We start from the raw sequence: 14660 nt of genomic DNA on the forward strand, positions 1-14660 counted from the left end.
TCTGGTTTCCAAAGGCAAATAATATCTAAGATAGAAGTGGTGATGAACTGCAAATAGGCAACACAGTCAATAGTGTTATGAGCTGTAATTCAGCAATATTTAAAAGACTGCACATTCCCCCTTTTTGGTCTAATAGGATATCTGAACAGCAAATTGACATCTCCTCTAAAATGCACCTTATAATTTTGTCCACACTGAAGCACAGGAGAGCTTGTAATAGTAAAATGTGAAGACTTAGTATAGTGTGGATATAGTATTTCCCCTCCCCAAAGAAAGCATTTTTAATCATTCCCAGATCAGATCCATGCCTAATTTCACACCTATCCTGTTTTGATATCTGACATATTTCCACTTCTAACATTCTTCAATAGGAAACACAATGAATTTCTCTGCAATGATTTTGATTTATGCTATGATTTTTCTGCTGTTGCACAAAACGAAGCAAATAATGAAAGGCATCATGTTAGCAAGGTTTCATGGTATTTTTGCAGGGCCCATGTAGAGAGCAAGAAAGATGACAAGAAATATGCAATAACTGTCTGGTAAGCAAAACGGGCTGAAACATTTTTTTGACTGCAGAAAATAAAACAACATTTGGAAATGGCTGAGGCATGATTCACTTGACTTTAAGAAGCAGGAAGAAGTACAGCACAATCAGACTTTTGCAATTCTGTTATCAGAGTCAAATCCAGTGGTGGGTTCCGCCCAGTTCCGCCCAGTTCCGCCCGGTTCCGCCGAGCCGATAGCAGTGACAATATGACGTCACCAAACCAGTTCTTTGGGTAGTATTTAAGGGCAGCACCATGTAGTAATCCAAATGGGAGGTGACCAAGACATGAGTGAGTATAAACAAAGGCTCAAAGTCCAGGAAAGCTTGCAGTTAGCACAATAGACAAATTTGTGCAATGAATAATATAGATTCTTCCACATTTTAACCACCACAGTAGTTTTACAGATACCCCTGGGAACTGATTCACATTAAGAATACTGCATGCAACCAAATACTTTATTGTTTAGAAATCTATTCAGATATTAGGGACAAACAGTTGCAGAAAACATTTTCTGAAAATAAACAGAAAATTTATTGTATCAATTAAACTTTATGGTGTAAATTACAGTATAAATTTATTCTCACATAATTTAAGTTTACCATTTCCAAGACCTAATGAAGCAGGAAACCTAACATAAATAATAAACATTTATAATTCTATCAAGATGCATATGTAGATTAATCAGTATATAATTCTCAGCAACTGCATTTTAATATAGAACAATAGATCTTCAGCAGAAGGCTGAAAGTAAACCTAGAATAAATCTAAATCAGGAGAAATAATCATTATTTAGTTTCTTTGGCCCTTGAGAAAAAAGAATTTTGTTTTACACTCTAAGGCATTCTTTGCAAGTAAGGATCATGATGCAACATGCTACAACTCAACAGTACTGGAGGCACATACAAGAAGAAAAAAGGGTGTCACTTTTCCCTCTTTGCCTGATGGATGCTTCAAATGCTACTTTGATCTTATGCCGCTGAGGAAAAGAGTTGATAAATGGCCAAGATTACTTGCAAGAAGCGTAGTGAAGTGGGTAAGTGCTGTACACCAGGGGTGAAATGCTCCAGGTTCGGACCGGGATGGGTGGTTCGGAGAACCAGTAGCAAAAATCCATGCCCCCACCCCCATGCCCAGCTGAGCCGCACAATCATCAGAGGCTTTTTTTTAAAAAAAGCATTTTTTCTACAACATCTTCAGTCGAAAAAATTCTTTTAAAACTTTTTTTAAAAGCCTCTGATGATCGTGCGGCTCAGCTGGGATCGTCAAAGGCTTTTAAAGGAATTTTTTCTACAACCTCTTCAGCCGAAGAGGTTGTAGAAAAAATGTTTTTAAAAGTAAAAAAAACCTCTGACGATCAGGCAATTCAGCTGGGATCATCAGAGGCTTTTAAAAGTAAAAAAAAACTTCTGACAATCAGACAACTCAGCTGGGATCATCAGAGGCTTTTAAAAGCATTTTTTTACAACCTCTGGCTTAAGAGGTTGTAGAAAAAATGGTTTTAAAAGTAAAAAAAAAAGTTGGCCACTCCCACCCAGTCACATTACCCCCTCCACCAAGCCACGCCCAAAGAACCGGTAGTAACAAATTTTACATTTCACCACTGCTGTACACGTTTCTGGAATGGACCATTTTTTCCAACAATGAAGTGAATGGAAAGCGACAAAGAGTTAATCCATTAAAGAGAGCTTCTATCATCTTACTCAAACACAATCCTGGATATTGAATATAAAAGAAGAAAGTGATCAGAGAGAAGCCAAATGTGATTTTTGAGGCAGGGAAAGAAACCACAAACCAAAAGGAATATTAGTCAACTATTATGAGGCCTCTAACTTTTTTCTTCCACAATGGAAGCAGGAATATCTGCTACAGACATGGGATGCTTCTGGATGAAGTTTTTAATTACCTTGCTTTATTTATCTCCTATATCTTCCCACAATTTCGGCTTTGAGGGGGAGTCAAAAGATAGTAATATTCACAGTAGAGCAGGTTTTGTTTAAACTATGGGTGAGCCATATGGCCATCCAACTGTTGTTAGATTGCAGCTTGCATCATTCCTCACAACTGACCATTATGGGTAGAGCTGATGGGCATAAAGTTCAACAAGATATGAATTAAAATAGCAATAGGACAATATATATCATATTTAGCAGATAATTCCTAATGTCTCCAGTCACAAGTGATACTTCAGAGTGTGGGATTTTCAAATCTCAAGGCAAACAGGATGGAAACCATTTATATCTTTCTAGAGGTTTCTGACTACTTTCTGTCAAATATGTAGATATTTTCTCTTTCCTTCCAATCCATTTTTTTTCTAAGTTTGGTAAGCAAACAAACATGAAAAGGGCTAGATGATTCCTAATGTAAGGTAACAAGATGGGAAGCCCCTTTAAAGTAAAATGTCATGGCAATGCTACAATAAAGATCTAATGTAGAAATACCCATAATGATTTTAACTGTCTTTAGTATATGTATTTAAACTGTTTTTAATACATGATGTCAGGATTAAGGAAGACACATGCCACCCTTAGGGGCGAAAAGGGATGTCTTTTTCTTTTTTGTATATATCCCAGTTTAGCTTGATTTCAAGAGTAAAGTAATAGCCTAATGTAAAGCAAAAAAGAGAAATTTAAGAATAGGAGATCTGTGATACAATGCTTTCTAAAATGTTGGCCAGAACATTTTAAAACCAAGAACACATAACATAGTGAAGTAAAGGGGAAAACTGCAATATTAAACATAATCTGATGGAAAATGCTAGAAACAATATCTGCAGAAGAATTAGTGGAAATAAAATGTTGGTGATCCCCATTTAAAATAACTTCCATCTTAGAGTTACTGTGAAAGAAAAATTCTTGAGTCTATTAATCTCAGTTCCCATCCCATCTCTAAGAACTTGCAAAGACAGGCTGCACATCAAATTATAAATTCCAATATAACATCAAAGATTTTTAATATCAGCTACGAAGGTTTGAGCCAAACTAATGACAAGGTATTTAAGATCTGTATTTCTGTTAGATTAAAAAAAGGAGAGGGAAATAAATCCTTACCAAATGCAATGGAATACTATTGGGGTTGTTCAAACACGTCCCTTGAAGCTTTGTTTGGCTTCCTCTTTCAGTTAAAAGAGCTGTGCCTGGGGGCTGGAGCTGTGGAGCAGAATGCAATCTAAAAGTTAAAAGAAAGTGTTGCTGAGGAGCAAAAGACAAAAAGAGTAGCTCATCAAATTTTAAGGATAAAAAGAAAAGTAAAACAGATCTGGCTCTTTTCCATCCCTCCTGATCCAGAAAGTTGGCACAACAAATAACCCAAGGGAACATATTTCTGAAAAGTTGGAGTTGATAACATCACTTTTTAATTAGAGAAAATAATTATCTGGTCATGGACGTTATGTTTTTGGCTTGGCAAGGAATCCTTTTTGCAGTGATGGGGCGGAAACAATACACCACATTAGCTTCATATATAAACTTCAAAAGCCCACCAAGCCACGGCACTCTTTCTAAATCAGCTTGCTTGCTGGCACAGCACAGGCCATCCTTCTTGCTCAAACACTATGGCTCTCTCTGTCCTCACATCGGGTTCTTCTCGGCAGATTTCCTCCTATAGTATGGGAGGTGGAGGGGGATCTGTTAGACTGTCAAGTGGTGTAGGGTTCAGTGGTGGTTCCAAGTTTGCTGGAGGTTATAGTGGAGGGGGTTATGGTGTAGGAAGCCTTGCTGGAGGATATGGTGCTGGTATGGGTGGTGGCTTTGCCAGTGGCAGTTTTGCAAGTGGCTTTGGTGGTGGCTTTGGCATGGGAGGAGGAGATGGAGGTCTCCTCGCAGGTGATGAGAAGCAAACCATGCAGAATCTTAACGACCGCCTTGCTAACTATTTGGGCAAAGTGCATGCTCTTGAAGAAGCAAATGCTGAGCTAGAAATCAAAATCAAGGAATGGTATGCCAAATTCAGCACCCCTGACACTGATCGAGATTACAGCAAGTTTTTTAACATCATTGAAGATCTTCGGAACCAGGTAAGTAGCTCAAATACTTTCACAAAGTATTCCAACTTCAGTTGACACTCTTTCCAGACTCAGTAAGTTTCAATAATTTTCCACCTTTTTACACTTCCTAATTAAGTCATTGCAGTAAGGGTTCTCTTTTTCAGCATGGAATAACTAGGGCTAGTAAAGCCACCCACATCCCTTAAGGAAGTCATTTGTGTCAGGCAACAGGAAAATTATACATCATTGAATGCTTGCAGCATTTCATTCGCACTCTGTCCTCCCTGGCCATTTTAAAATTAAACTTGGTTTATTGATAATTATGGTGTGAAAACCAAGTTCTAGAATGGGCAAATTCATATCGATAGATAGATAGATAGATAGATAGATAGATAGATAGATAGATAGATATCCATATAAGTAATATATATATTACTTATTACATTTTTGTTACTGACATAAGATTTATTTTTTATTCTAATTGATATTTAATATCTGTAAATTGCCTAGAGCCTATGAAAATTGAAGTGATAGATAAAGTGCGTACATCAATTGAGCACACTAAGGGCTAAGTGAAGATAAAATGAGGTCATTTATTATTCAGTCTGTGGTGGGAATCCAGCTCTTGATTTAGTATATTTTAATTCAGACTTTTCAATTTAGTTATTGAACTTAACTCCTGAACTTAAATAGGTTAGCTATCCTCATGTATGTTTTGCGTGCATATTGAATTTAAATAACTTAGATAGCAAGAGTAAAGATGATTCTTGTGTGTCTATGTCTCTATGTCTGTGTGCTTGTGTACATGCATGTGTCCGTATATCTGTGTGCATGCCTATTATTTTTTTATTCTTTCAATCTTAGATGCAAAGTGCCCAGACTTTTGGGGGAATGAATGTATTTCTTTTAAATGTTTGATTATAGATATGTCGACATACAATTGAGAATGCTGGGATTGTATTACAAGTTGATAATGCTCGACTAGCTGCTGATGATTTCAAACTTAAGTAAGTAAAACAATTACACTCAGGAAAGGAAAAGAAATGACATTCCCCCAACCTATCACTTATTCAGTTTTTTTAAATCATCCTTGATTATAAATCCATTAAATGATTACTATAAATTACAATGAGCTGGGGTAGTGCAGTGGTTAGAATGCAGAATTGCAGGCTAACTCTGCCCACTGCCAGGAGTTCGATCCTGACCAGTTGAAGGTTGACTCAGCCTTCTCAAGGTTGGTAAAATGAGTACCCAGATTGTTGGGGTCAATACTCTGACTCTGTAAAGCTCTCAGAGAGTGCTGTAAAGCACTATGAAGCAGTATATAAGTATAAGTGCTATTTCTAAAATGTTATTCTTCTATCAACTTTAAAGGTACGAAAATGAGTTGTTCCTACACCAGAGTGTGGAGAGTGATATCAATGGCTTACGCAGAGTCTTGGATGACTTAACCATGAATAAATCAGATATAGAGTTGCAGATTGAAAGCCTGAATGAGGAACTTCTCTACCTGAAAAAGAACCATGAAGAGGTGGGAGAAAGGTTTTCCTAAAGCTTCTGAGATATATTTTATCGGGATATATTCCTGACATTGGCAGATATCATTGGGGTCAGATTTTGACAGGAATGCTTCTCTTTTGATGAAAAGGCAAAGAATTTTGTTAATTTTCAAATGTCACTTTTTAGATTTTCCTGCTCATTCAAATTTCTGTCTCCAGCTCTTATCCCCATTGTTGATCTCTGGGAAAGCAGGGAGATTTTGGTACTGAGTAGAAATTAGTTACTGTACAATTCCACACAAATAATTCTTTTTTATAGCACTATCCCAACACATTGAAACAATAGTTAAATCCATATGACTGAGAATGCTTAAATGCTCAGAACTTTTGCTGCAGCTGCACACACACTGCTGCAAGGGAAACTTTTCAGGTGTCTGCCTTAGGATGAAGCAATGCCCTATGTCCAGGATTTTCCCAAACCTAGAGCTGAATCTGCCACCAACAACACCATACCCTTGGTAGCAAATGGGAGGGAAGGATTTTTACTAGGCAAAGTGCAAAGTAGTAACAGTAACAGAGTTGGAAGGGACCTGGGAGGTCATCTAGTCCAACCTGCTGCTCACGCAGGAAACCTATACTAGGGATTCAAACCACCAACCTTTCTGATTGACAAGCTCAGTGTCTTAGCCACTGAGTGACAGACAATAAACAGATATTAGTTTTAAGTATTTATTTCAGAAGATTGGAGATTCTCAGTCATCCAGGTCACAGTTGTCCCGGAAGGTGGGGGGGGGGTTTCAAGAGGCAACTGGACTTTCTGATTTTTCTTTGAAGACATATCGCTCCTCATCCAATAATCTTCTTCAGCCTCTTGGATGAGCTGAAGAAGCTTCATGAGAGCTGAAGAAGCTTCTTGGATGAGAAGTGAAATGTCTTCAAAGAAAAACCAGAAAGTCCAGTTGCCTCTTGAAAAAGAACCTTTGGGACATTTCAGAAGATAGTGTACAAAGACATAAAGTGTGTTAATTGTCATTGTCTTTGTTCTAAATCTGTTCTTAAGGGGTTTCCTTGCCAGATATTGATGCTTTGGAAAATCCTAGCTGTTGGAAAAACCACAAGCACAATAGAGTGTATAGATACTAATGTGTTGCTTTGAAACCGTAAATGCATGTACTGTGCTAACAATGGATAAAAGGAATTGTAGATTTTCATTCTAACCTCTTCTCCCCTTTCTAAAAAGCAATGAAAATTCCCTACTCCAGCTATGTCTGCCATCTAGTGGCCAAATGAAAACATTTTAAAGGAGAATAATTGTAGCACAGGGTAGAAATGAACGTCCTTGGTACTCTCTTAAGCATCCCACATTATAATCCAAGACTCATATATTTATCCAAAGTTGCTTTGGTTTCCCTCTATAAATCTGCCCTTTCTTTATACATAGCTTATATTCTTCCCATCTAATTATATATGTGACATTATCAATAAATGAATAAGATGATAGATAGATAGATAGATAGATAGATAGATAGATAGATAGATAGATAGATGTCACAAATAAAACCACTACTTCTCTAGAAATGAATCTTTAAATTAAAAAAAAAAGTAGAGTTGAATTTTATACAGGACTGATAGAGGAAATTTAGGATCAAAATATTTCCCCGCTTAAATTATCTCCTTAAAACTGCTAACAGTTCACTGAGAGTGTAAAAAAAGAATTCAGTGAAAAACTGAATTGCAAAACAAAATATACTCAAATCACCCAGTAGTTTCTGCCCCGTCTGTAATAAATGAGGATTCACTTATCATACTCCAGATCTCTTCAACAACAGTGTCACACTGGACCCCTTGGATAGATGCTTTCTCTGTCATATTGTCATATTCTGGGCATGTTGCCTCTAAACCCTGGAAGGCCTGCTATTTTTTTTAGGAACTTGGTTCTTCCAGTAGGATCTGGTCTATGGTAATTTGTGAATTACCATATGAACTATGTTTTGGGGTTTTTCTTACATTTCCTGCCTTCCCCTTTCGATTTTATTTATTTATTTTGAACTGGTTTTTAAATTTAGTATCTTGTCTTAGATCATGATGATTTGCTGCCTTACAAATTGAATGAATAATAAATCACCACAATCATTTAAATGGGTTTTGCTAAGCCTAACATGGCAATTGCCTTGGACAGCAGATGCCAAAAGGCAGCGGTTGTTATTTCCCCTCTGTGGCAGGATATAGCTACATGGAGCACACTGCTACTTGTATGGCCTCCAAACTATTGTTCTCCCATTAGGTGCTAGATATCACCCATATTAAAAGAAGATTCATCTGGAAATGGTTTTCTATACATAAAATGGGGAAGATGCATGAGAATAAACATAGCATTAGAGATATCCAGAATACAACATCTCCTTTGTTGTTCATCAATTCCTATCACATAATGTGACAATCTATCGCATTGTGACATATCTACCACACGTCTCTACCACAGGAATTGATGAGTTTCAGAGGAGCGTCCAGTGGTGATGTCACTGTGGAAATGGATGCTGCTCCTGGAATTGACTTGACTAAACTTCTGAATGACATGAGAGCCCAATACGAAGAACTTGCAGACAAAAACCGGAGAGAAGCAGAAGAACAGTTCAACAAACAGGCAAGAAAAATCCACTTGAATGTCAAACACAGGAAATGTTCTACTTAGTCCACTAAATATTGTTCTCTGATTTGTCTAGGTTGGAGCATTGAGGCAAGAGATATCTGCCAATGTGGACCAATTGAGTTCAAGCAAAAATGAAATTACCGAACTGAGGCGCACCATGCAAGGCTTGGAATTGGAGCTTCAGGCTCAGCTTGCTATGGTAAGTGTACTGCCATACAACTTGATTTCTTCTGCATGGAAACTTTGGAGTGCTACAAGATCAGCTTCCCAGTTTAACCTACAGCCTGGTAATCCAGCTCTTCTCTCAGTTTTCTGGAATTAACCAAAGTTTATTAACTTACCTGTGGGTTGTATCTATTTATCTGGAACTAAATGAATAGGATTTATTTCCAAGTAAACATGAGATTACAGCTTTGTCCTAGTAAATGTCCTTCTAACTGACAAATTATAGATAAGGATTTTTTGTATGATTCAAGTACGTAAATCAAATTTTACTCCAGCCAGAGGCGAGCACACTTAAAAACAAATAAGCAGACAAAAAAAAAAAAATCGGAGTCCTTATGGCATATATGCCTATTAATTAAAATATATTATAATTAATTAAGAATGTAAGTGATAGTCTTAAAGTTCATGCTACAGAAGTCATCATCCACTTTGTTCAAAAAGCTAGCAAGCAAAATTTGAACACATTATATAAAGTATTTGAAGTAGTCATTCTTATTGGCAAATATATATATATATAAAATCTGTCCTGCCTAGAGTTACTAGTAAATAAAGAAAAATGAGCTTGACAATGAAGTAGAACATGAATGATTCTTTCAACCACTCACCTACCATATAGAATATATAATCGTAATATTATATTAATGGCTTGCAATCCAGAACTTTCCTCCAACTGTTTATTTCATCAATTAATGCTTCATTTTTCCTCTGCCTGTCTCTCTACAGAAACAATCTCTTGAAGGCACTTTAGCAGAAACAGAACAAAATTACTGTGATCAGCTTGGCCAAATACAGATTCAGATCAGTAGTTTGGAAGAACAACTTCTGCAGATCCGGTCAGATATGGAAAACCAAAATGCCGAATATCAGCAACTGTTAGGAATAAAGACACGTCTGGAAAAGGAGATTGAGACCTACCACCGCCTATTGGAAGGAGAAGGAGGGTAAGGAATTTGCAGCATATGTAATTGAAAAAAATACATTCTTACATTAGAATAGAGTAAGGTGTGTTGTAGCACCTTGAAAACTCATTTATTTTATGACATTTGCTCTCACAATATATAAATACCAGTTTAACATCTGATTAGTTTCAGAACAAATTCTGAAGCTTTGAGCCTGTAGTATATTCCATATGACAATTTATATATGTGAATCACTTTTATTTTCTGTAGGAAAAAACCCTTCCAAAATAAGTGAAACATGAACAGTAAGATGATGATTTATTAGATTCAATATAGCTGCTCATTCCAATGGACTTAAAATATTAAATTAAAACAAAACATAAAACAAGGCAGCTCAGAACAAAGACAACCATTAAAACAAAGCAAAACAAAAAGCATAACGTTCACAACATACACAAACATTAACTTTAAGCAGAGACCAAACAGACTATTATAACAGAAAAAGCATGTTTCTTAATTCCCATAAAATGACAACATTTAATAAATGGGACTTGGAAAGCATTTATTCTGTTCAAATATACTGAATGAACTGGTATAATAATTACTTTCAAAATTTGGTCATAGTAATGTTATTCTATCTTTAGCTACATGCTGAAAAGCCAAGCATAGCGTATACAAAAAATCCTACCCTACAGGGGCTATACTTCACCCATCATCATAAAACTGCACTTGCACATTTTAAACACAAAGAAATTGACATATTCTGGTAGAGAGAAGTTCCCTGAGAATGGGCTCCAGCATGAGTCCGAAAGCTAAACCACTGGTCCTGGTGAGCAACCCAAATTGTATCCTGCAACATTATCCTGAGACATGCCTTCATTCATGACAAATTCATCCCTTCACCACCTTAGGTTAGCTGTTTGTTCTGAGCTGTAGACATGGTTGGAACAAATGCTCCACTGTGTAACTTTGCAGTGGTTCCCTCTACCCAATTCATACTTCTCTCCAGAGAGCGAAATCATACATTGGCTGACCATACCAAAATTCCCTCCCACCCACCTCATTTTCCAGATGATCTCAAGAGAGTCTCTCCCCTAAGGTTAGTTTCAGGCTTTCCATGATCAGGCAGCTCCAGATAGCCTTTTCCCTCTTGCATCTAACCTCAGCTCATAAGTGACCTGACAACATAATTATCCTGCTATGTCCCCATAGCTTGTTCCAAACTCATAACTGATCAGGCTTAGTTGTACTGTCAATCTTAGCTGTCTAATGCTAAATAAATATTTTCCCTGTTCCTCCACCATCCAAAGCCTCAAGGTATAGAAAATCTATTAGGCTTTATCACCTTAGGTAGAAGCAGTCATTACAATTATTTAAAACAGATGTAATAAGGGTAGAACAGGGATCAGCAATAGGGACAGCCAATGTCATGGCTGATAAAGAGTTTTTTGGCAATTCAAGATGGGTGGAGAAAAGATAATTGGTGGGAATGAACGAGCTTGAAAGAAGTGCCATTACATCCACATTTGGAAGCTGACAATGATAAGGACCACACAGGGGAGGAAGATTTTTTATAAAGCCCAATGCTTTGAAAATCCCATGGATGGTACTGAGAAAGAGCTGAGTATTTACAAAAAAATAAATTCTTTCTTTACAGAGGATATTCCACAACCATCTACACAGGACCTTCTGTGAAAGGTAATGCATATATTTATATAAAGTCTCACTTGTAGTACTCACTCCCTGCTATTTTCTTTCACATTAACAGTATACTGCCTCTCCTATGCCCTTGCAATATTTTTGAAATGTCCCCTTTCATCTTGATGTTTCTTATTCCAGATCTGTTTTGAATGGAGCCTCTCATACAGGTGTACCTAGGTCCTTCTTCCCCTGTAAGGCATAGCCCCTGGCTGGATAATGGAATGGGATAATAGGATGATGAAGCTAGGTGTGTTAGAGACCATGGCTGAAAGGAGGCTGGGCATACAGGGTTAACCCCTGTGCTGGCATGACCATATCACTCTGCCTTACAAATTTAGAAGACCCTAATCTACCCCATTGAAAAACAATAATTATCAAACTCATACATGTTATACTTCTGCCTCTCATTACTACCAACTGATAGAAGGTTCTCTGCTGAGTACTGAAGCTACGTGTAAAGGAATAGCCTACAGAATTAGCCATGGACATACCAAAGGACGGAACAAGACACCAAGGGGTATTGGTAAAATAGAGTATACAATCCTACCTTGATTTTATTTAGTATAAGATGGGAAGAGAGAAACATGAACTGGTTTTCAGCTCTGATATTGTATCTTATTAAAATAAAGAGCATTAATTTTATTATACCTCTTTCCTGACCTGTTCACCTTGAAAATCACAATACAATACCCGTTCCATATACTTGAAATTTATGAAAAGGCTGCAGATTTGCCCTTTTAAATGAGTTTGGTTTTAGATACTTTAACTACTCATCCTTATTATTAATACAATATCAAAACTTATTTTCTTAGTGTTGAATTAAATATTGACTGGGTTACCACATGATACTGAATCATGATTCTTTTTAACTATATCTCGTGGAACAGGATATATTGACCAGATTCACGCATAACAGTAATCAAAAATATAACAATATATGTATATCTTAATGTTTGAACCTAGCAAAAGCAGAAGGCTCCAGTTCAAACCAGACATGAACTTTTTAAAAATGTAATGTTACATCTATCCTTGCTTGCATTTTCTACAACTATTTCCCCCCCTGTGGACTTATTTATACTAACAGGCCTTGCAGAGAGAAAAACAGTGATGGAGAAGTAATTTTTATTATTGAGACAGATCTCGGATGTAGCCAGCCAATAACTACGGCTAATAGCTACTGATATCCACTGTGACAGCCTTATTCTTCCATTTCTCCACAGTCTCAAGAAAAACTGGCAATCCAGGTCTGATTCACCTTAATGGGTCTGCTAATTATCACATCTTGTTAGGAGAATTAATCTATGATGTTTGATAATGATCTATATCTATAGACTGTAAAATGAACATGAAAAATAATAAAAGCATGTCAGAATCTAGAGTACCCCTATTACTATTTGTGGCCAGTTTGCTTCCAAGTCCAATTCAAGGTGCTGATTTTAACCTTTAAAGCCCTTCATGACATTGGATTTGTTGTTTGAGGGATTGCCTCTCCTTGCTTCCAGCAGCCCGCCCCTTCAGATATTACAGAGAAGGCATGCTGTGGGTACCGTTGGCTATGATCTACATTTGATGGATCTCAGGACATATGTCTTGTAAGCCATGGCACCCGCCTTATAAAACATCCTTCTCCTCCACCAAAAAAAAATATTAAAAAATAGGCTGGCCTCCTCTTTTGATATTCCAAAAGGCCCACAGATCTGGTTATGTGACAAGACCTGGAGCCTCTCACAGAACTGAAGATTGTCTATAGGGCTCCTTTGTTGAGGGATGTATTTTTTTTTTATTCTCTCTTCATCTTTGGTTTATATTTTTGGTTTTTAGGATATTTATTGCTATGGCTTTTATATTTGTTTTTGCTGTTTTTAGATTTTCTGTTTTTATCTACTGTTGTCCACTACCCAGAGTTGCCTTTGGTGGCTATATAAATTTGATAAAGAAATAAGTAACATTGCACTGTATGTATTTTATTTCAGAATCAACCAAAACCAGAATGGTTAAAACAATCGTAGAGGAAATGGTGGATGGCAGAGTGGTTTCTTCCCAAGTCAAATCAGTTGAAGAGAAGCCATCTAAATAAATACCACTAAATTACAAAAATAACTTTCCATTTTTATAAACTTTCTAACACTTTCTAGCAAGAAAGAGCTTCTTCTAGAGCTAGACTTAGAAATCATTTTTTTAAAAGCAATGTTTTTTCTTTAAAACTTTCTAATTTCTATCTACTTATCTTTACACAAGTTTCTGAAGTACACCTCAGTGTGCTTTCTTTTAGCTTGAGTAGTTTAATAAACTTTTTCACTATTTGCAAGTTACAAAAGTGTTGTTGTGTTCATTATCAATACTCTCCACTGAAGTCTGCAAATATGTTCATTTACAGTATTTTAAAACTGCTTTATTTCAATAAATATAGAGAAGCTCTACATTTTAGACCTTCCCATGAAAAAATAGCTTTTTGCTACAGCAATTAAATTGCATGTAATGTGCAAAAATATTTGGGGGGATTCTGAGAGAAGGAATGTTATATAGTAAACATTTTCACTTTACAGCAGAGATATATAATTTTTTTTAAGACAAGAATTTGAGTGGTAGGTTAAGAGCCATCTCTCTTGCCCTCTACCTCTCCACCCCAAAATGGACAAAGTGAATCAAAAGTGGGCAGTCAGGAAACAGACTCTGTTTTACTAAATGTACACTGCTCAAAAAAATAAAGGGAACACAAGCAGAAGACATCCGAGATCTGAATGAATGAAATAGTCTTATTAAATACTTCATCCATTACATACAGTAGTTTTGTGTTCCTTTAGTTGTTTGAGCAGTGTATAAACTACTGTATGTAAAGAACAAAGTATTTAATAAGGCTATTTCATTCATTCAGATCTCGGATGTCTTCTGCTTGTGTTCCCTTTATTTTTTTGAGCAGTATATATTAATTGGGCATTAATTAAATTGAATTGACATTATCATTCCCCTTGTATCTCCTTCTTGTCAAGGTTCCAAGTAATACATCCCATTCAATAAGAACTCCAAGGCAGGCAATTTCCTCAAAGAACATTTTATTGGGACATATCAAATTGGCATGTTCCTGGTGAAAAACTGGCTCTAAGTTCCCGCCGGTTTTACACCCAATTAAAAGTTAAACTTTGTCACTTCCCC

At 36.6% G+C, this 14660-nt stretch overlaps 1 protein-coding gene and 1 long non-coding RNA gene across 2 annotated transcripts in view; one reads left to right on the forward strand and one right to left on the reverse strand.

The window, feature by feature from the left end:
• The window catches only part of LOC148114094 (uncharacterized), an 83282-nt gene that overhangs the window by 16896 nt on the left and 51726 nt on the right, over positions 1-14660 (reverse strand). The window contains exon 3 of the long non-coding RNA XR_015733821.1: positions 3599-3716. This is a non-coding gene — a long non-coding RNA (uncharacterized LOC148114094). The remainder of the gene's footprint in view (positions 1-3598; positions 3717-14660) is intronic.
• LOC117664631 (keratin, type I cytoskeletal 12-like) lies at positions 3866-13824 on the forward strand. Its single transcript, XM_034415744.3, has 8 exons — positions 3866-4563; positions 5458-5540; positions 5908-6064; positions 8515-8676; positions 8756-8881; positions 9631-9848; positions 11464-11504; positions 13481-13824. The coding sequence occupies exons 1-8, from the start codon at positions 4102-4104 to the stop codon at positions 13582-13584; spliced, it is 1353 nt and encodes a 450-aa protein (XP_034271635.1). The 5' UTR covers positions 3866-4101; the 3' UTR covers positions 13585-13824.

Source organism: Pantherophis guttatus, chromosome 4 (genome assembly GCF_059756535.1).
Source record: "Pantherophis guttatus breed Tessera chromosome 4, ASM5975653v1, whole genome shotgun sequence".
Classification (NCBI taxonomy): Eukaryota; Metazoa; Chordata; class Lepidosauria; order Squamata; family Colubridae; genus Pantherophis; species Pantherophis guttatus.

Coding starts and splice junctions, on each gene's coding strand:
- LOC117664631 (XM_034415744.3), top strand. CDS start 4,102: ATGGCTCTCTCTGTCCTCACATCGGGTTCTTCTCGGCAGATTTCCTCC. Junction 6,065..8,514: donor TGAAAAAGAACCATGAAGAG/GTGGGAGAAAGG, acceptor TCTCTACCACAG/GAATTGATGAGTTTCAGAGG. Junction 8,882..9,630: donor TTCAGGCTCAGCTTGCTATG/GTAAGTGTACTG, acceptor GTCTCTCTACAG/AAACAATCTCTTGAAGGCAC.